The sequence below is a fragment of the Carcharhinus amblyrhynchos genome, chromosome 7 (genome assembly GCF_965287045.1).
Source record: "Carcharhinus amblyrhynchos chromosome 7, sCarAmb.v2.hapA, whole genome shotgun sequence".
NCBI classification, from domain to species: Eukaryota; Metazoa; Chordata; class Chondrichthyes; order Carcharhiniformes; family Carcharhinidae; genus Carcharhinus; species Carcharhinus amblyrhynchos.
The window spans coordinates 106377777-106400323 of NC_137330.1; the positions used below are offsets into that span (position 1 = coordinate 106377777).

A 22547-nucleotide genomic window follows, 5' to 3' on the forward strand; every position below is an offset into this window, starting at 1 on the left:
CCTTGGCCTCTGCCCATGTGACTCCTGACTAGGTTCCAAAATCATCTGTTCATTCTCAGCTGCCACTTCAGTACAATATTGAGGTTCCATTTTCAGAGATGTTAAGCTGAGTTCAGGTTAAAGTTCCCAGCGGTCCGGGCTAATGTTTGTCACTCAACCAATCCAGTTAAAAACAAATTAACTTGCTGAGTGCTGCTTGTGAGATCTTGCTGTGGACAAATTAACTTGTCAATTCACCCGCAACCCAGGGAATGCACTTCAAAAGTAACCCATTGGCTGTCTGCCGCACTTACGCAAGGATATTTTGGCCTTGGAGGGAGTGCAGAGGAGGTTTACTGGGCTGATACCGGAGTTGAGGGGGTTGAACTATGAGGAGAGGCTGAATAAACAGGCTTGTACTCGTTAGAGTTTAGAAGAATGAGGGGAGATCTCATTGAGACATATAAGATGATGAATGGGATGGATAGGATAGAGGTGGAGAGACTTCCCGCTCAGAAAGGACAGTAGGACTAGGGGGCACAGCCTCAAGATAAAGGGGGGGCGGTTTAGAACAGAGTTGAGGAGGAACTTCTTCACTCAAAGGGTGGTGAATCTCTGGAATTCTCTGCCCGTTGAGGTGGTGGAGGCTGCCTCGCTAAATATTTTTAAGACGCGGGTTGATGGGTTTTTGATAAGCGAGGGGATTAAGGGTTATGGGGAGAGGGCGGGAATGTGGAACTGAGCCACGACAGCTCAGCCATGATCTTATTGAATGGCGGGGCAGGCTCGAAGGGCTAGATGGCCTACTCCTGCTCCTATTTCTTGTGTTCTTAAAAATGCAAGAGGTCTCACAATTGCAAGTTAAAAGTCCAACAGGTTTATTTGGCATCACGAGCTTTTGGAGCGCCGCTCCTGCATCAGATGAGACCAAAAAGCTTGTGATACCAGATAAACCTGCTGGACTATACCTGGTGCTGTGAGACCTCTTACTGTGCCCACTCCAGCCCAATGCCAGCATCTCCACAACATAAAAATGCACGTTTGTTCTTTTTGATCCAACAATTGTTTTTTTTGATATTACTACTGTATGGTTTTGTGCAAACTTACTGTCTTTGTGTCAACTGCCTCTGTTGTTTAAACAGAGGTAATAATCCAATTAAAATAAACAGGTCAGTTCCACCACCCTTCCAAAAATACAAGCAGTGACTCCATCTGTTGTTAATCTTTACTGAGTATAATCATTATGCCTTAAGAGCCAGAATAGCATCATCGAGGTTTTTGTTTCTTTCTTAACAGATGAAGTACGTGGAAGAAACTTTCCAACTGAGTAATGAAGAGGTTCTTCTGATGTGCATCGGGATCTCCTCAGGGGTTGGCCGATTGCTTTTTGGCCGGGTTGCTGACTATTTACCTGGTGCATACAAGGTGTTCCTTCAGGTAAGGCCAATTGCGGTTATACAGGGAGGTGGCTGCAGGGAAAGAGGTGGGGTCTGTACCAGCTCGGTCACTGTTGAACCCAAGGGGTTAGGAGGACCCTGGTAGTGGCATTGAGGACTCAATTGCCTCTTTGCCAGAGCCTACACATGGATTTAATGCAAGGTAAAGTCACCATCATCCCATAGGCTGATTTCCACTTTGAGGGGGAGAGCTGACTGGTGGTGATTTAACCAGGTGAGGTAAGGTTGAGAAAACGGGACTTTCATGAATAACCTCTGCCAGTACGGGAATTGAACCCAAGCTGTTGGTGTTGCTCCGCATCTCTTACCAGCTGTCCAGCCAACTGAGCTAAACAGAATGGATGAAGCCCAGCACCTCATACTGATGGGATTTGGTTACATAGATCAGTGGGATATGGCATCATAGAATTCCTACAGTGCAGAAAGAGGTCATTTGGCCCATTGAGATTGCACTGACAACAATCCCACCCAGACCCTATCCCTGTAATCCCACATATTTACCCTGCTAAATCCCGCTGACACTAAGGGGCAATTTAGCATTATCAGTCACCCTAACCCACACATCTTTGGACTGTGGAAGGAAACCGGAGCACCCGGAAGAAACCCATGCAGACACAGAGAGAACGTGCAAACTCCAGACAGACAGTAACCCGAGGCTGGCACTGTGAGGTAGCAGTGTTAACAACTGTGCCACACCAACTAATGGTGGAATGTTGTTAATGCACGTTGCTACAGTGTAGTGTGTGAAAATATGCAACACTGATACCCCAAATTATAATAATTGGCTAATCTTATTACTTAGTATAGCAGAGGTAGCTTTAGCCTATATTCTGAAAGCTACTTGAATAAATTGCTAAACATACAGAATTTTCTTCACACAAACAGGAGCAGATGAAGAGGATTGAACTTTTTTTTTTGTCATTTTAGGTGGCATCATTCTTTGTTATTGGCCTAATGTCCATGATGATTCCACTGTGCCAAAATTTTGGTGGCCTCATCGCAGTCTGCCTCTTCATGGGTTTATTTGACGGATGTTTCATCTCCATCATGGCCCCCGTTGCCTTTGAGCTGGTGGGTGCAGAGAATGTATCACAGGCGATAGGATTCCTCCTCGGATTGATGTCTATTCCAATGACAGCTGGTCCACCCATTGCAGGTACGGTGCACTGTTATCCAACTGTCCGTCTGTCTGGAGAGATCGAGACTAAAACTGTCCTTCTAATACCGAAACCTTTGGTCACTTAATAACTTTAACCATCAGAGTTTTGATGTTTGAAAGTGAAATAATCAACAAATGATGGATGAATGAGAAACCTGAACCTGTGCTGCCGACTATTCAAATGGTGAACCATAAATTGGAAAACACTTTACCAATTTAGGAACTGTTTGATTAAAGTAAATTACTGTGGATGCTGGAATCTGAAACAAAAGCAGAAAATGCTGGAAAATCTCAGCAGGTCTGACAGCATCTGTGGGGAGAGTAGAGACAACATTTCAAGCCTGAATGACTCTTCATATCTGACTCTTCCCTTCCTTTACCTCTCTATCTCCATTTCCAGTCATGAACTGTCCTCCAGTATCCATTACAAACCAATGTTTGAGGGGGTGGGGGGGGGGGGGGGGGGTGGTGCAGGGTTTAAAATACCCTGGCCTTATGTCATTAACAAAGGCAGGCAGAAGGGTTGCTCCTCACCCCACCTTCACCTCCGCCCCCAGCTTTAATTTGGGGCTCAGGTGCCTATTTTGTTGGCAATTTAAGTTTTGTTTTAATACCTTAGAATCTTCAAATCCCTACAGTACAGAAGGGTGGTCATTTAGCCCATCAAGTCTGCTCCGACAAAGGATCTTACTTAGGCCCTATCCCCATAACCCCACGTATTTACCACACTAATCCCCCCTAACTTGCACATCTTTGGACTGTGGGAGGAAACCGGAGCACCCAGAGGAAACCCACACAGGCACTGGGAGAACATGCAAACTCCACACAGACAGTGACCCAAGGCCGGAATGGAACCTGGGTCCCTGGTGCTGAGAGGCAGCTGTGCTAACCACTGTGCCACTGTGCTGCCCTCTCTACACTGGAAATTCACTATATCCTCCACGAACATAGGGAAAAAAACTTACATTTAACTTACATTTGCTACCCCATGGTAACGTTATTTGGGATTGTACAGTTGCTCCATCATTCTCTTTCTCACCATTGCTCAAAGTTTAACAAACTAACTGCAGGCAGCAGCATAATTCCAGTCAGACCAACATCTGTTGCCCCTCTGGAGTACAGTTTGTCCTGTTTGATGGTTTGATTGAATCTGCACATTGTATTGACGCTTTATTTTCACAGTAACTTCATTGCAGTGTTAATGTAAGCCTATTTGTGACTAATAAATAAACTTTGCTTTAATGTAAGCACAGCATCAGCGATAGCAGTACTGGGCAAAATGATTGCACAGCATTGAGCACAGAAAGAGGAAAGCGATTATCTTACGTGGGGGCTGTAAATCACAGCCAGCAGCATGTAATCAGAAGGAAATAGAAGCTGGAGTCGATAACTCTTATCAGCAAAAGCAATGTAAGAGGATTAATACTGGCTAAGCAAGGAAGCCTGTGAGGAAATCTGGTACCGCGTACTGATACTGATTTGTCCTGTACGGAGGAGGAAGCATTGACGTGGTTTGTTATGTGTGTGGTTAGTTAAATGCAATCAATAATCATCAGGTAAATATCAAATGGAAAAACGTTTTGGAGGTGAATATTGCTCCAAATCGACATTGACCCCACTCTGGCTAAGTGTGAATTTGCTTCCCTGTTAATGGCCTGCACTTTCCATACATTGGAACGTTGCCATGCCGGTCCAGTTCACAGTGTAGCCGCATTTTTAACTGGAGCAGAGGTCAGGCCAGTGGCCGTAACAGGCGGCAAACACCATGTCCTCTGCACATGAGGCCTGGGGATTTTCAGCTTGCCTCCTGGCCAAAACCAGTGTGGAGGAGTTAGTCAGTCAGTGGCCAATTATTGGGCAATAATTGGCCCCTGAATACTGGCCCCCAACGCTGCATTAAATCACTAGGAAGCAGGAGGGAAAGAAGCTCAGGCCTCGTGACAATGGGAGAAACCCAGAGCAGGGGGGAGACCTTGTGGAGCTGAACGCAGTTCCTAATCATCATCTTCCTGTGAGATTTGGGCCTTTACAGGCCTCTGCTTGTCTTCCCATTAGATTGGGCTAGAGGCAGAGCCGCAATGGTTTCCGTGCTGAGGTTTAACTATTCCTCAGGGCCCTGACAATGTCAGCGTCTGTCAGGAAGGGTGCTGCTGGTCTCTGATGGGTGCTCAGAGAGACTAGACTAAAATTGGACCTTGTGGGATCTGTGTGGAGCGACAGCAAATAATTACACCATATGGTTCAAAATGGGACAACCACTTCTGTACTCACTATAACCCAAACCCCAATTGTCCCTCATTTCTGTCTGTCAGATTTCCTGAGAGCAAGATTATAGAAACAGGAGTTGGCTACTTGGCCCTTCAGACCTACTCTGCCATTCAATACAATCCTGGCTGAAATAATTGTGGCGTAATTCACAATGAGGTCAGGCCAGGAAATATCACTGGGGACATTAAATTCTCAAACATTGGAGGATAGCCTGAAGTTAAGAGTCACCAACTGTGAAAGTGCCGGGGGATTTGGCAGCACAGAATGGAGCCTCTCGGTGTAGTAATATTTTCATGAGGACAGGTGTATAGGCTGCGGTTGGAAATATCAGTGTTGTAATGTATCCACAATTCCTGCTTTGGGTGGCACGGTGGCACAGTGATTAGCACTGCGCTTCACAGCACCAGGGACCGGGTTCAATTCTGGCCTTAGGTCATTGTCTGTGTGGAGTTTGCACGTTCTCCCTGTGTCTGCATGGGTTCCCTCTGGGTGCTCTGGTTTCCTCCCACAGTAAAAGATGTGCAGGTTAGGTTGATTGGCCATGTTAAATTGCTCCTTAGGGGGATGTCAGGAGAATTGGGAGGGTAGATATGTGGGGTTGTGGGGGTGGGGAATTAGCAGGGTAAATACTTGGGGAGGGCCTTGATGGAATTGTTGTTGGTGCAGGCCCAATGGGCTGAATGGCCTACTCCTGCACTGTAGTCATTCTATGATTCTATTTTAGTCTTTATGGATTGCATGGGCCTGTGGTAACTGAGAACTTAATTTTTGACTGATCTCAGTAATAAACTTTCTGATTGGGAGATGAGCAAAGAGTCCTGCTGTTTCAGAAACCACGTAATGTACAGCACTATGAGCAAAACACATTTACCTTCATCTAACGGAGTATGAAAGTGCCAGGGGAGTGTCTGTCAGCCATTCACCACAAAGGTTCCTCTGAATCAACTACAACACCCGTTGTTCCAGAACGTCAACCCAGTACAAAGTGTTTATTGGCTGCACCACAGAGTTAATGTGACAGATTAAATACTGTAACTAGAGACATTACCTGGAACTGTACTCCCATAAAACTAATCTTATCTCCAATATAAATTTCTCTGTCTGAAATGGCAATTTTAACTTTCTTTCCAGTTGCTTTTTGTTTTGAAAATGGGAAGGGGTCTTGCTCAATAACAGCAGTGTTGGTTCCAGGGTGAAAAGCGGAATGTTGCGCGCCAATGCTGCCGGCATGTTTTTGGTCTGAACCTGGCGGCTCGTTGGTATTCATTTTTATTCCCACGGGTTTTGCGGCGTGCCCCCTCCGATTCGCCCGCGCGTAATGACTAACTGCTGTAAGGCACTGGGGAGCTCTAGATAAAAGGTTCCCCAGCACTTGTTCCACAACGACTGCAGGGGATGACAGTCACAAAGCCAGCACCGTGCTTCACAGCAGGGCTGTCACTGGACCGCCCAATGGAGTGACGCAGAGGCAGGAAACCTTACACCCACGTTGCAGGAGACGGCAGTCCAGCAGGGACACCATCCCCACCTGGGATGCAGCGACAGCTCTGGGAGGATGAGGAAGGTGAAGAAGCTGTCAGCTCGTAGTGCCTAAATTCACCCATGCCCACTAAAATAGTTTTAAATTTTGTTTTACCCTACCCCTAACCCACCATTTTGTTTTACCCTAACCCTAATCCACCATTTTGTTCTAAATGTTTGGCAATAAATTTCACTGCATTCTCCCTGAGCCCCCATCCTGTCTGTGCCACGCTCACCCAGCACCTCATCCCTGTGGAGTGTGAGAATGGCAGTGCTATGTCCCTCCCGTCCTCTTCCCAGCTCCCACTAAGGAAGGGCAGTGCCTCAGGACAGGAACCCAGGAAGGAGGACATGGGAAGCCCTGCCAGCATACCAACCTTCACAGACCCTTTATAGCAAGGAATGGCCCAATATGAAGATAAGGCCTGCAACTGACCCTTTCTGACCCTTCTTCCCAAAATGGCAATTCTGGAACCCCCCCCCCCACCTCTGGCCCTGAATTGAACTTATATAACTAGATAACCCCCATGGCTAATTAAATAACCTACATTATACTTGGCTGTATGTGAATTTACTGAGTGATTAACTGGAACAGAGTGAACTTGTGTTTGCTCCTGCTGTAGGCAGTGTTAAATCATGATATGATTTACCTTTTTGCTTCATCACATTAAATGTCTTTTGATGTCAGGGTCTATTTATAGATGACCTGCACATGTTTAGGCTACAATGTACTATACCCACACTTCCCAAATAACAATTAACAAAACTCCCCACAACCCTATGACCGAAACCTCATGGCTGTAGGGGTTCAGGATAAACCCTGAGACTAGATAAGACGTTGGCTGAAGGGTAACCAGAGAAACACTCACTTGACCATCTGTGTCAGAGTGGTGAAAGGACCATTACAGTTCCTATAATATGCAACTAACTGGGAAGTTCCAACCAAAGCAATCCAACTGAGGAATGATACAAGCAGGTCACTGTAGCAATGACAGAATAGTTTGGATAAAATACGAACAGCGGTGATTCGTAAGTGTGAAGTGCTGTACTTTTTTTATTCATTTGTGGGGCATGGGCTTCACTGGCTAGGCCAGCATTTATTGCCCATCCCTAGTTGCCCTTGAGAAGGCGGTGGAGAGCTGCCTTCGTGAATCGCTGCAGTCCGTGTTCAGTGGGTTGACTCACAATGCCGTTAGTGAGGGAATTCAAGTCTTTTGACCCAGCGACTATGAAGGAATTGCGATATATTCCCAAGCCAGGATGGTGAGTAGCTTAAAGGGGAACTTGCAGGTGGTGATGTTCCCATATATCCCATGTCCACAGTGCTGCTACTGAGCGTCAGTGGTGGAGGGAGTGGATGTTTGTAAATGTGGTGCCAATCAAGCAGGCTGCTTTGTCCTGGATGGTGTCAAATATTTTGAGTGTTGTTGGGGCTGCGCCCATCCAGGTAAGTGGGAAGTATTCCATCAAAAAAGAAACCACCCCTAAACATCACAAATGGGGTTGAAGTAGTCGACTATGAAGCTGGCAGCCTGCGCAGGCTAAGTAGAATCAGTGCAAACATGTCCATCCATTGCAAAGCAGCCGGTCAGTCGAATGCTGAATTCCACAAACACAGATATAATAATACAGATAGAATATAAAGCCCAGAGCATCATTACCAAACTGGTGACTTCAGCACTTCACCCCCTGTTCTGCTCATTAAATACTTGAGGAAAGGGTCATGGAGAGGTTGATGAAGGTAATTCAGTTGATGTGGTGTATATGGACATCCAAAAGGCATTTGGTGAAGTGTCACATAACAGGCTTGTCATCAAACTGGAAGCTCATGGAATAAAAGGTTTAGTGGCAGTACAGATGTGAAGTTGATTAAATGACGTTGAAAGCAGAGTATTGTAGCGGTGAACTGTTGTTTTTCTGATTAAGTGAAAAACTAAGTAGTGGGGTACTCCAGAGGCCAGTGTCAGGATTGCTGCTTTTCTTGATCTATATTAATGACCTCGACTTCAGTGTGCATTACACAATTTCAAAATTTGTGGATGGCACACCATTCGGAAATACTGTGAACTGTGAGGAAGGTCATGATAAACTAGAAGAGGACTTAGCCAGGCTGGTGGAATGGGTGGATGAGTGGCAGATGGAATTAGTGCAGAAGCACATGAAGTCTTTCATTTTGGTGCAGTAAGAAATCCCACAACACCAGCTTAAAGTCTAACAGGTTTATTTGGAGTCACGAGCTTTTGGAGCATTGCTCCTTCCTCAGGTTCACTTTTTTAGGAAAGATGAGGAAGGACAATATAAAATGAATGGGGATCAGGGGCAGAGGGAGTGTGCTTTGCAATGTATGTGTGCATAAGTCATTGAAGATGGCAGAATGGGTTGAGAAAGTGGTTAATAAAGCATTTGGAATCTTGGGCTTTATATCCGGGGGCATTGAGTATAATAGTAAGCCAGTTATGGTAAACATTTAGTAAAACACTCTGCGGGATTTCACAGACAACTTGCTGCATGTTTTGTGGGAGACGGCCCACCATTGGCCAGCAGTGGGATCTTCTCATCCCGCCATTGTCAACGGGGTTTCCTTTTGAATGTAGCCCTCACCACCGGGAAATCCATGGGATGCCCTGTTGGCGAGACCAAAAGACGTGGTCGGTGTGAACAGCCTGAACGTTCTTACCACTAGTTTAGTCTCAACTGGAATATTGTGCCCTATTTTGGTCACCACACTTTAGGAAGAACGTGAAGATGTTCGAGAGGCTGTAAAAAAAAATTCCTGAGAATAGTTCCGAGGTGAGGGTCTTCAGTTACATAGATAGATTGGAGGAGGTGGAACTGCTCTCTTTGGAGGAGAGAAAACCAAGAAGAGATTTGTCCAAGTTTTTGAAACTGAGGGGTCTGGACAGAGTAATTGGGGGAAATCTTCCCACTGGTGGAAGGGTCACAGATCTGAGAATGAGGCAGTTTACATTAGAAACAACAAACTTGAGGATATCTTTATTACGCAACATGTAATTAGAATCCATACAATCCCTACAGTGCAGAAGGAGGTCATTTGGCCCATCAGGTCTGCACTGACCCTCCAAAAAAGTACACTACCTAGGCTCAGTCACCAATCCTATCCCCATAACCCTGCCCATTGATCATGGCCAATCCACCCAACCGGTACATCTTTGGAATCTGGAGTCTTTGTTCCACCTGAGGGTGTAGTGAATTAAGGCTTTATAAAAGGCATTGGAATCTGAAGGGATCTGAAGTGAAAAAGAATTGCCAGGCTTTGAGAAAAAGGTAAAAGAGTGGGCTTATCTGGGTTCTTCCTGGGAGCTGGGACAGATGTTATGGGCTGAATGGCCTCCTTTTGTTCTTGTAGCCCTTCTATGAGTCTGTAAGAGGATCCAGTAGCTTTTTGTCAAGGGTGGGAGGAAGATTGAAGAAAGGTGAGATATTCTGACTGGGAATGAGGAGTGCCAAGAGATTATCTTAATTTCGATTCTTAAGAAAGTTGAATGGGTTGCTCTGGAACGTTATTTTGAATTAAATTGTGGGACAAGGGGGCACAAGACCAATCGAATCAAATGCAGATCAGATGAGTATTAGAAGGAATTTTCCCCAATCGATCGATTTATGGACAGGTGTCTAGGAAAAATAGTCCAGGGGGAAAACTCTGGAATCAGTAAAGAGGCAATCGGGAACATAGGATCTCTCTGGGATGGATGAATGAATCAAGGTGGCTGAATGGCTTCCCTTGTCTGTAATTATCCTGTGACTTTCATAAAGACAAGTGACTCACGATGCTTTCTTTTCCCAGGTTTCCTGCGTGACTCCCTGGGGACGTACGATCTTGCCTTCTACCTTGCTGGCGTGCCCCCGATGCTGGGAGGAGCCATCCTCTGCACTGTCCCTTGGATCCAGTACAAGAAGCGCAAGAGGGAGCAGGAGCTGAAGGTGTTGGCCGGAGAAACGGCAAACAAGATCCTGGATCCAGATTCCAAGAATCTCCTCGTGCCGGGTAGTGGTGAGCCACAGAAAGAATGTGCGTCCAGTATTTAACGGCAAATTCCACTGCACAAACTGATGGCAATTCAGATCTTACAAATTAATCTATTTTATAAGTTTATTGTGTTTCTTTCGTCGCAATAAAACCACAGCAGTTAAGAATTCCCGAGGGGAGGGAGGAAAAAAAAAACAAAGGAACAAATAAAACCAGAGCAACAAATTGGGATGAGTCTACCCAGAGATTATCATGCTGCATTTCTCGTACACTAAGCCATTTATTACACTAGTTAGTTTTAGTCGCCTCTCTCAAATTGGATGTCATTCTATAATCCAAGCTTAATTTGCAGCCGTACCACCACTGATCCAATCAAGCATGTGATCTTCTTCAGAAATACCTACAGGGGTTGCAGCATCGACAATTCTCACTGGCCAGCAGGACATTTCAATCTACTATCTCGGCAATGGCATCAGCACAACCTCCGTTCGAGGGGCTAATTTCATCTGGAAGCTATCTGGATTTTCCAAAGTAACATATTTGCCATCATTTAATGAAGGCGAAGTTCCACACTTGAAAACCACTTCACCTGTACAGAAGCTCAGAAACATTTCCTTATTTCCAGTGCTCTTGGAGTAACTGAAAATTCTTAATTTTGCTCCATTATCCAATACAAATCAATAATCTTCAAAACCCACCCTGCCACCGCCGCAATGGTTTATGTATCTATTACAGGTAATGCTGAATTGACTATAACAGCAACTGTATGTTTATTATTTATGAAGTGCTTATAGCGTGATGAAACATCCCAAGCAGCTGTACGGGAGTGTTTAACAACCACCCCCAGCCACCTAAGGCGTTATTACAGCAGTTGGTCAAAAACCTGATCAAAGAGGTAGTTTTTAAAGGCACTCATAAAGAAGGAAGGAGGTTAGGGGGATGGAGAGATTCAGGAAGTTGGGGAGGGAGGGAGGGGGATCTAAGAGCAGGAAATTTGGCCACAAATTGTGGAGTGATTGAAATCTTTTGTGCTTAAAAGGCTAGAACTGGAATATCTTCTGGATATTACGGAATGGTAATCACCAATCACCAATGTACACTGGACTGTGTGAAGCAGATCCCACAGGCATGCCTGTCCTGTAGCTTGATAGGTTTCAGATGGTTAAAATTACCCTTAGTCCTCAGTTGACTGCCATTCATCTTGACTAAACAGTATTTATTGTTTGGCTTGTGTAGAAGTCCAAGAAGCATTATTTTGACGTGAGCCTGTTTCAAACCTTCTCTGTAACACGGGTGCTGAGGGATGAGGCTCATTCTAGGAGAGAGTGTTTGGCGAAGACAGTCATTGTCATTCCGTGCAATATAGTGATTCGGACTTGGAGACTGCAAAGTGCCTTCCTCAATGGAGTGTGCAGATTATAAGCCACTGTTGGTGATGCTGAGAGCTGTACACAGTGAGGTGGGTTAGCGTAGATTTGCTCTGCGTAACATGTAACTTCCTTGAGTCATTTACTTGTTCAGAGGGAGCACATGAGGGCAATTTGTATTGCCCTCTCCAGCAGGTTAGATCATGGTTACTAATCTTCCCTCGCGCCTCTCCCTTCACCTCCCCTTTCACCATTTTAGTAAGCGGATGGTGTATTTTGGTCTTACAAATAGGGTTTCACATTGTCGTGAACTTGTCAATCTAACACTTCCAATAGCCCAAACAATCCTCATTCAATACTCAATTTATAAACTACCTCATTTAATTTTACACTTCTGTTGCTGCAAAAGTGAAGCTCGCAGTTCAGAGAGGAAAGGAGTTAAATATACATTTTAAAAATGAATGTTGTAGAGAACTTCTGATTTTGGTGCAGAATTTTAAGTTAGTGGTGAGAGACCTGTCCAATTTTTTTGACTGTGAATAAGGCAGAAATGTGCTTATTGTTCTGTAATCTGGAATATAAAATTAACCAAAAGTGACCAAACACTTTTCCTCCATTACTGCAAACAGAACATTTGAGCAGGGAAAGAGTACAAAGATAAAACTAAATGGTGATAATTCGAACTGACCTTGTGTAGAAAGCCAGGAGGGCAATATGACCGTCGCATTAATATATTGACCATCGTTGCAGCCATGAATTTGTAACAAAGGGTGGTGTGCTGGCTTTTTAATAGTCATTCCCTGCTGCTAAGGTGCTAATGATTAAACAGTGTTTCCCCTTTACATCTTCTGCAACTGAACATGCATGACATTATCTTTATTAGATCACACGTCACTAAGTGAAAGTTAGAATGCAAATTCATATTTTCCTACAAATGTGCCCGGTAGGAAATAAATCTACATCAATGTCAAATGTTATCTGTTGCAGTAATATGTACACACATGGAAGCAATGGAACAACTCACACAGCTTTCTTCCATTCACTGATGCTTTGCTTTTGTACAAAGCATTCATTCTCCAACATTTCTTTGACTTTGTACAGGTTATGTTGCACACAAATGAAATCCTGCAACCTAAGTTAGTATCTAATATACTTCGATAGACATTTGCACCTTTGCTTAGAGAATAGGTGGTTAGTTCCAATATTGTTCTCTCCCAGGTAGATGGCGATGCATGGGAATTTTTAGGGCAGCACTATGATTAGCACAGCTGCCTCACAGCACCAGGGACCCGGACTTGATTCCCGGCTTGGGTCACTGTCTGTGTGGAGTTTGCACGTTCTCTCCATGTCTGTTCCTCCCATATTCTGAAAGACGTGCTGGTTAGGTGCATTGACCCGAACAGGCGCTGGACTGTGGCAACTCGGGGGATTTCACAGTAACTTCATTGTGGCGTTGATATAAGCCTTACTTATGACTAATAAATAAAATAAAATTTAAGAAGTAAACTTTTATCTGGGGAGAGGTTTATGACAGACTTAATCCACAATGTTTGAGCTAATGTTTACTGGAGTCAGGAGCTCACGGGGGTGTTAACCTGGATGTTTCAGTCAGTCTGTGCTGCCCGTCCCAGGCATAGAAGCTTTATCGTGAAGTAACTTTGTATCTTGCTGCCTTTGCATGTGTTTCATTCTTGGAGCTCTGTTGATACTTCAGCAGTTGGTTTTCTGGAGTCTGTTTTTGGCTGTTTCTTGTTTTACGGAGGCTTCAGGTATTCCTATTTATCGACTCACACCTGCTTTAACGATGTTACATCGAGTGTAAGCATTGGCAGAGATTCATGCTAATGCTGCCTGGAGAGTTGGTGATGAGAGTATTCAAACAATAGTTTCTAGTGTAATTAAAGTTAATAGATCTGAAAACTATTGCCTCTCTCAATCCTGCCAGTGGCAGAGTGGTGAGGCGGACAGTTTATGGCCTGTAGCGAATAATGAAAAATCACAGTTGTGGGAAAATGCACCAAGGCACATTGAGGATTCACAAGAATTAAGGCAAACATTATTTTTGCTTCTCCATGTAATTGCTCAGAAATCACAATAGTTTATTTCAGTCCCTTTTGCAGCACTGAACAATGATAATACCTTGTTTAGAATTGCAAATGGATGCTCAATTTGGGTGCTCAAATGGATGCTAATTCCTCTCATTTCATTTACTCTTTGCAACACTAAACAACTTGTACTTAGCTTCCCCCTGCTTGGGTCACTATCTGTGTGGAGTCTGCATGTTCTCCCCGTGTCTGCGTGGGTTTCTTCCGGGTGTTCTGGTTTCCTCCCACAATCCGAAAAGATGTGCTGGTTAGATGCTAATTCTCCCTCGGTGTACCCGAACAGGCACTGGAGTATGGCGACTAGGGGATTTCCACAATAACCTCACTGCGGTGTTAATGTGAGCCTACTTCTGACACTAATAAGTAAAAACTTTTTTAAAAAACTGATATGACCTGCATTCCAACTAGTCGGCAACTCCACTCTATGTTCAAATGCTCACAGATTGGAATCCTGAATCCTATACTTTTTTAAACTCTGAAGGCAGGGGTGGGAGGAATTTAAATTGCCTGTCTCAGATGTCCAGTTCTGTGTAGAATTCCCCTAACTCCACAACCTAACTGCAATAGGCTGTGACTAAAGGTAAGTGTATTAAATAAATCTTTCAAAACACTTCATAAGGTCATAATAGTAGCAGGAGTAGACCATTTGGCCATTCAAGTCTGCTCCTCCAGCTAATAGGATCATGGCTGATCTCATTATGGTCTTAATTCCATTTTCTTGCCTGTCCTTCTTCCCAGGATCCTTGACTCTCCTGTCGATCAAACAAACCTGTATAACCTGGTTGGGAATATAATCAACAGCCCAGCCTCAACTGCTCACTGGAGAAGTGAATTGCAAAGATTAATGACCCTCTGAGTTAAGAAATTCCTCCTCACCTCTGTCTTAAATGGGAGATCCCATGTCTTGAAACTGTGCCCCATGCTTCTAGATTCCCCCCACGGAGGGAAACATCCTCTCAGTTTCTACTCTGTCAAACAGGATTGTCGATGTTCCAGTAAGATCACCTCTCAGCCTGCAAAACTTCAATGCGTTCACGGCCCAACTTATCAATCTTTCCTCCTAAAGTAGCCCCTTCACCCTAGGAATGCTCCATAGTGAACATCTGAACCGCTTCCAATGCAGGTATATCCCTCAAGTAAGGAAATAAGACTGTTCGTAGTCTCTAGGTCCAGTCCCAACATTTCCCTGTAGATTTGTAGCAAGACTTCCTTCTTCCCAAAGCCTCAGATGGCGCCAGAGCGAGGTGACTTCTTGCAAGCTATGCCCGGTATATCTTCTACGTCTGCCTTTTACTCTCATTCTATGCTTTAAAACTTTATTTTAACTCTTTTACTGTAACATTACATTCTGCATGCTCTCCTTTCCTTCTCTATGAATGGTATGCTTTGTCTGTATAGCGCACAAGAAACAATACTTTTTAGTGTATGCTAATACGTGACAATAATAAATCAGATTACTTTTATACACCATCCCCTTTGCAGTAAAGGCCAGCATTCTGTTTGCTTTCTGAGGTGGAGAGACTCTTCCCACTCAGAAAGGATAATAGGACCAGGGGGCACAGCCTCAAGATAAAGGGGGGGCGGTTTAGAACGGAGTTGAGGAGGAACTTCTTCACTCAAAGGGTGGTGAATCTCTGGAATTCTCTGCCCGTTGAGGTGGTGGAGGCTGCCTCGCTAAATATTTTTAAGACGCGGGTTGATGGGTTTCTGATAAGAGAGGGGATTAAGGGTTATGGGGAGAGGGCGGGAAAGTGGAACTGAGCCACGACAGATCAGCCATGATCTTATTGAATGGCGGGGCAGGCTCGAAGGGCTAGATGGCCTACTCCTGCTCCTATTTCTTATGTTCTTATGAATTGCTTGCAGTACCTACATGCTAATCTTTTACGTAAGGACACCCAGATTCCACTGTACTGCAGTGTTCCGCAGTCTCTCCATTTAAATAACGTCCTGCTTTTTCTCTATTCTTCCTTCCCCAAGTTGACATCCTCAGATTTTCCCACATTATACTCCATGTATTAAATTTTTGCTCCTTCACTTACCCCTTCTATATCTCTTTATGGACTCCTGTGCTCTCCTACCTGTGTCAGTATCGTCAGCAAATTTGGTTACAATACAATCAGTCCCTCCACCCAGGCCATTAACGAAGATTGTAAAATAAGTTCCATCACGTAGTTACATTGTGTTTATGTAAATGGGCAGCATTGCGAGGGTTTTTGTACCCCCCCACCCCCACCCCACCACCAAAACAAAAATCATTTTATCATCTAGGTCACTTTTTTCTATCTGTGACTAGGATCTTTCACCTTTCACTTCTGCCATATCATCCAGTTTCACCTGTACTTAACCTTTACTATCATTTCAGTTAGCCTGTGTGTTCGTGCTGTTGAAATGCCTGCTATCTTTATGGCGGGAGCACATGTTGTGTTTTGCTGACTCGCCTCATTACTGACGATGGTGATGAAACTGGACTGACGAAATATATTAAAATAGACTCGCCACCTGCAGGTGGTGTGAAGCAACACATAGGCCACTTACCAGCAATATTCCTGCGTACGCCAATGCCAACCTCATCATTTTATACCAACCCTTTGCCACAAATGTGCAGCTCCAAAGACACCAGCATCAATGTCCAGTACTACCACAGTCCGGGTACCAATGGCTGCATGAGTCCATATATTCTGCACAGCCTTCACTTTCTTCTCTGTTCAACTGTAAAAAGCATTGATTGTGATCTGCTTTGGACTCTTTCCCTAATGTGAGTTTTATTTCCACGAGTAATGACTTCAAATTGACCCATATATTCAGGGAAGGAAAACATTTTGTCTAACTTTCCTTTTGGAAGCAGTCAAGGACCTCGGGGTCCTTGTGCATGAGTCGCAAAAACCCAGCTTGCAGGTGCAGCAGGTGATCAGGAAGGCGAATGGGATGCTGGCCTTCATAGCGAGGGGGATTGAATATAAAAGTAGGGAGGTCTTGCTGCAGCTGTATAGGGCATTGGTGAGGCCGCAGCTGGAGTACTGTGTGCAGTTTTGGGCGCCGTACTTACGCAAGGATATTTTGGCCGTGGAGGGAGTGCAGAGGAGGTTTACTAGGCTGATTCCAGAGTTGAGGGGGTTGAGCTATGAGGAGAGGCTGAATAAACTAGGCTTGTACTCGTTAAGAGTTTAGAAGAATGAGGGGAGATCTCATTGAGACGTATAAGGTGATGAATGGGATGGATAGGATAGAGGTGGAGAGACTCTTCCCGCTCAGAAAGGATAATAGGACTAGGGGGCACAGCCTCAAGATAAAGGGGGGGCGGTTTAGAACGGAGTTGAGGAGGAACTTCTTCACTCAAAGGGTGGTGAAGCTCTGGAATTCTCTGCCCGTTGAAGTGGTGGAGGCTACCTAGCTAAATATTTTTAAGACGCAGGTTGATGGGTTTCTGATAAGAGAGGGGATTAAGGGTTATGGGGAGAGGGCGGGAATGTGGAACTGAGCCACGACAGATCAGCCATGATCTTATTGAATGGCGGGGCAGGCTCGAAGGGCTAGATGGCCTACTCCTGCTCCTATTTCTTATGTTCTTATGTTCTAATGAAGAAAAAAAGTTGCTTTCTAATTTTTATACTGCACCAAATATCCCGGCTTATTTCAAAGTCCACTTGACGGAACTACCCGGTGGGTTAAAGGTGCTGAAAATTAACGAGGTTCCTTGGGCCCCGCGGCTTTGCATTGGGTATGGCTGGGGAAGGTGTTGTCAGGCACTCGTTATAGTTACAAAAGTTATTGTTCCTTGGTGCCGTTCCTCAGGAACCGGCTAAAGAAGCCAGGTGCAGGTCTGAACGTGGAAATTGCAGGTCCATTAGCCCAATGTCAGTAACTGGTGGAATGTTTGAAGGAGTGCTAATGTCAGTCAGAAGCAGCTGGCATGAAACTCAGAGTGGGAGGAGGCTCCTGTCAGATACATTTCTTCCATCTCTGAGGATGCTGTATAGATAAAGCAGCAGATCTTCTCTGACGTTGCCTGTGGTAAGTCAGAGGGTAACTCTGACACTACAGGAACACAATTGGTGATGTGTTAACGTGAATAATTCTGCTGCAGAGGCACTGCTGTGATTGCCTTTAGGTGAAATGTTGACAGATTGCCATTTTCTGTGGGCAGTTAGTGGGTCATTTGACTGGCATCAGTATTTAGCTGTTGTACATTTGTACCAAAGTGCAAGTCCGAACTTTAATTTCTATACATTTTGAGTGGAATTCCCTGTGATGTTGGATAATGTCAGAAAATACACTGAGCGAGACTGCATGGACCACTTTCTATTATTTTCCAAATTTTAGAAATTGCTGAAATTATTTATAATCAATTAAACCAAGGAATGAACAGTTAGAGGAGGGAGATTAGATAAATGGACTTTAAATCTTAACTGTTGGAAGGATTCAAATCTGTAATGCTATTTGGCAGGCAAACAATGAATGAAAAAGGGTGTGACATAAGTTTGCAATAATGAAATGGATTTAGCTGAGGGAAACCCGCAAACAACTCTGGGAATCATGGCACAACCACAATGGGCCAAGGCCTCTCCCTGTGCCGTAAGTTTACAGTGATTCTGTGAATAACTTTCAATGTCCATCCCTGGATGCAGAGATCAGATATTCGACGGCCACCCTCAATGAGCTAAATCTTCCTGTCCTTGGCATATCCTTGCATTCTTTATATTGTCCACCGGAAGCAATGTGATTGCACTAGACTGGCAGTGATGTTGAAACCAATGATTGCACCTTGTTTGCTGTTATTGTAGAATATCCATTATCCTGCCAAAGAGTATTTGCTGGACATTTTATTTTGGGACCAGCTGTCACTGGAATAAATGCAGGCAGGATTCTATGCACCAAAAAAACACTGATTAATGCAAGGGATCATCTCCAGAAACTGGAGACACCCCTCACTTACAGTGAAATAAATTCAGGTCTGACATTTCAGGGTCCCCATTGTAATATCATCAACCACCCCCCAGATTTCAGGGCAAGATTACTACGACAAAGAGCAACAATTGTATACTTTAGTAGCTCAGATATTTTCCACCCCACTTTCTGAGGAGCCCTTTGGCAACTCATCGCTAAATGTGCAATTAATTATTCTTGAAATGCAATTACCTTAAGAGTGTCACTGCTTGCCATTGTAAAATGTTGACTTTGTTTTGTTTTAAATGCTCTTGTCATGCCCCTTTGCAGTGGGATATCCACTTCGTTCGCTGTGTGTCTGTTTAAGATTCATGCCTTGTATGTGAAACCCGTTTGGGACTTCCATCTCAAACGCCTGGTGTTTGCCTGTCCACTGTGTCTACCTGCTTTTTAGCTACCATGGTGGATTGATACTAATTACCTTCATTGGGTTGCTTCACTTCAGAGCTAATTATCTTCAGAGCTAGTCCAATAACTTGATGAATGATGTGCTGTTTGCAGACAAAGTATTTTGTTAATTGATCCTCCAAGACTGTTAGTCAAACTTTGAAGCATGGTTCAAAAATGAGAACAAACCCATTCTGGCTGCATTGTTTAAGAACCGCAATGTACTCTTTCTCATGACAAACTTGACTCATTTGTTGCACATGCTGTCAAAACACCTCTGCCTCTTGTATTGGAAACACTTATAGCAATCTGCTGACCTCCTCTCACTGAGAACAAGAGGTGGTCAATATTTTTAACATGCCCCAAAGCTACCAGCAAAGCGTTCACTGGACTCGAGTTATTTGGTGAATTCTGTACACAGGAATCAGTTTTGGGTTCAATTTGCAGGGAAACGCCTGCAAAAATTTTTTAAGAATGACTGAAATGTATCATTTAATCATGTTTGCCTGTTAGTTATTGCTACATTATGCAAAACCAAAAACTCTGCTAATGCAAGTTTTAGGAAGAATTCCACTATGCTAGTGTTAAAAAGAGTAGCAGATTATTGATTGATTAGACTTTCTACGCGCCAACATAATCAATTTCCCAATCAGTGTTTCAGCATGTATTGGAATTTGCAGATAATTGTACTCTGACTGGTTTCATACATTGTTTACATCTTCACACCTGTGAATTTTTGTGACTCTTCAACAATTTATGACAATCTATTTAGGAGCAAACGGCATTCAAGGAATTTGTCAGTAAATTTTTCCAGTTTTTAAAAGAACCAATGCTCATTGTATTTAAAGATATGCAATAAAGATATCATTCCAAGCTGTGCTTGTGTATGTGTGTGTGTGTCGCACTGACTTTTGTGGAGGCTCCTATGTCCTGATGGTAGTTGGTGATCAGAGTGGCGAGTGTACTTTCACAGCCGCCCCAATCCAAATTCACCGGAAATCTGAACAACTCCTGGATGTCTGTGTTGTCCTGTTTCGACATTAACACTTGTTTCACTTCAGCATTCAAAAACACCAACAACATCCTTTTCTGTTTCTCTACCTGTACCTTTCCTGTGGTGCATTATACACAGCGAATTGATGTACATAAATTAGACAATGCAGCACTTAGTATTGAACGGTTGTGTCTTGTGTCGTAGAGGTTTACAGCATGGAAATAGGCCCTTTGGCCTAATTTGTCCATGCCACCTTTTTTAACCGCTAAGTTAATCCCAATTGCCCACGTTTGGCCCATGTCCCTTTATACCCATCTTGCCCATGGAACTATCTAAATGCTTTTTAAGAGACAAGATTGTACCCGCCTCTACTACTACCTCTGGCAGCTTGTTCCAGACACTCACCATCATCAGTGAAAAAAATTGGACCCTTTTGTATCTCTCCCCTCTCATCTTATCATATGCCCTCTAGTTTTAAACTCCCCTACCTTTGGAAAAAGATATTGACTATGCCCCTCATTATTTTATAAATCTGTATAAGATCACCCCTAAGCCTCCTACACTCCAGAGAAAAAAGTCCCATTCTATCCAGCTTCTCCTTATAACTCAATCCATCAAGTCCTCGTAGCATCCTAGTAAATCTTTTCAGCACACTTTGTAGTTTAATAATATCCTTTCTATAATAGTGAATAGAACTGTACACAGTATTACAAGTCTGGCCTTACCAATGTCTTGTACAACTTCAACAAGACTTCCCAGTCCTGTACTCAATATATCAGCTCACATTATTTATCCAAGCTCTGGTTCGAGAATGGGGCATTTGAAACTTGCTGACTGAAGAGGTGTGAGTGCAAGTAACTGAGCCATGCTGACAGTATGGGGGAATATTCCCATCCCGCCCACCGTGGGAATCATAGCAGGCGGGATAGGGACCTTGCAAAGGTCCGTTTACCTCAGGTGAGATTTTTGGGTTTTGGCGCGTGCGTGGCTGGAAAATCCCACCCTATATGTTTTGTGATTTGGCTCCCAGCTGTTGATAGATGAATATGATGTCCTGCCTTGTCTCTCAGAAACAAATCCCACTGCCTCACCATCCCCAGGCTCTGCCTCTCCCCATGCTTCAATCTCCCCCTTTACTCCTCAGATCCTGAAGCAGTCTGTGCCCATGTGCAGCACGACCTGGATATCATTCAGGCCTGGGCTGAAAAGTGGCTAGTAACATATATGTCACAAGTGCCAAGTAATGACTATCTCCAAGAGAATCTAATCATTTCCCTTCGACATTCAATGGCGTTACTGTCACTGAATCCCCATTATATTTTCACTCAGAGGGTGGTGGGTGAGTGGAATCGGCTCCGTTGGTGGTGGTAGAGGCGAACTCGTTGAGGTCTTTTAAGAGACTTAAAGAACAAAGAACAAAATCAGCCCGGGAGACAGGCCCTTCGGCCCAACGAGCCCGCGCTGCCACCTCAACACCACCAGTCCCCCTCTCCACCCACGACCCTTGTCTAACGTTTTGTGGCCATCGACATTGAGGGAAACTGATTTAGGGACAATTTATTCCTGCCAATCAGCCTAACAGCACATCTTTGGGGTGTGGGAACAAACCGGAGCACCCGGAGAAAACCCACGCAAGCACGGGGAGAATGCACAAACTCCCACAGACACCGGCCCAAATCCATGTGTCTGCACAGCAATCAGCGATAGTCACTGAGCTGTCGTCTTGCCCAGTATCTGGTCCAGTTTAAGCACACACTAACAACATGAAGCACTAGGCCAATCTCGAACAGCCAAGAGCAGCCCCAGTACGACCCATCGCGTGTATGCCCCTTGTTGGACACGAGGCGGACCAACTTAAAACCTGTGAATGAAAAGGAAAAAAAACATTATTATTGTACCATATCCATTTACCTTACCAGGGACGCCCCAATGCTAATGAACCTTATTTAAAACAATCTCCTATATCCTCCCATCTCCAACCCACTCGTGCCTGTCTAAGTTACTCTTAAACAACTCCAGCGTGCCTGCCTCCACCACCTTACTTGGCAGAGCATTCCATACCCCCACTACCCTCTGTGTGAAAAACCTCCCTCTAATATCTGTGTTGTACCTCTCCCCTCTCACCTTAAGTCCATGGCCCCTTGTCCTATGTGTCTCTATCATAGGAAATAGCTTACCTCTGTTTACTCTATCTGTACCCTTCATAATCTTATATACCTCTATTAGATCCCCCCTCAGTCGCCGTTTTTCAAGGGAAAAGAGCCCCAATTTCTTCAATCTTTCCTCATACCCCAGTCCTTCCGTACCAGGCAACATCCTGGTAAACCTCCTCTGCACTCTCTCTGGAGTCTCCACGTCCTTCCGGTAGTAAGGCG

At 44.3% G+C, this 22547-nt stretch overlaps 1 protein-coding gene across 1 annotated transcript in view; it reads left to right on the top strand.

Moving 5' to 3' along the window:
- Nucleotides 1–11320, top strand: part of slc16a10 (solute carrier family 16 member 10) — a 110992-nt gene extending 99672 nt beyond the window's left edge. Inside the window, exons 4-6 of the mRNA XM_080192919.1 lie at nucleotides 1276–1416; nucleotides 2364–2592; nucleotides 10190–11320. Of these exons, the coding sequence (XP_080049045.1) occupies nucleotides 1276–1416; nucleotides 2364–2592; nucleotides 10190–10431 (612 nt within the window). The 3' untranslated portion in view covers nucleotides 10432–11320. The remainder of the gene's footprint in view (nucleotides 1–1275; nucleotides 1417–2363; nucleotides 2593–10189) is intronic.
- Nucleotides 11321–22547: the final 11227 nt, after the last annotated feature.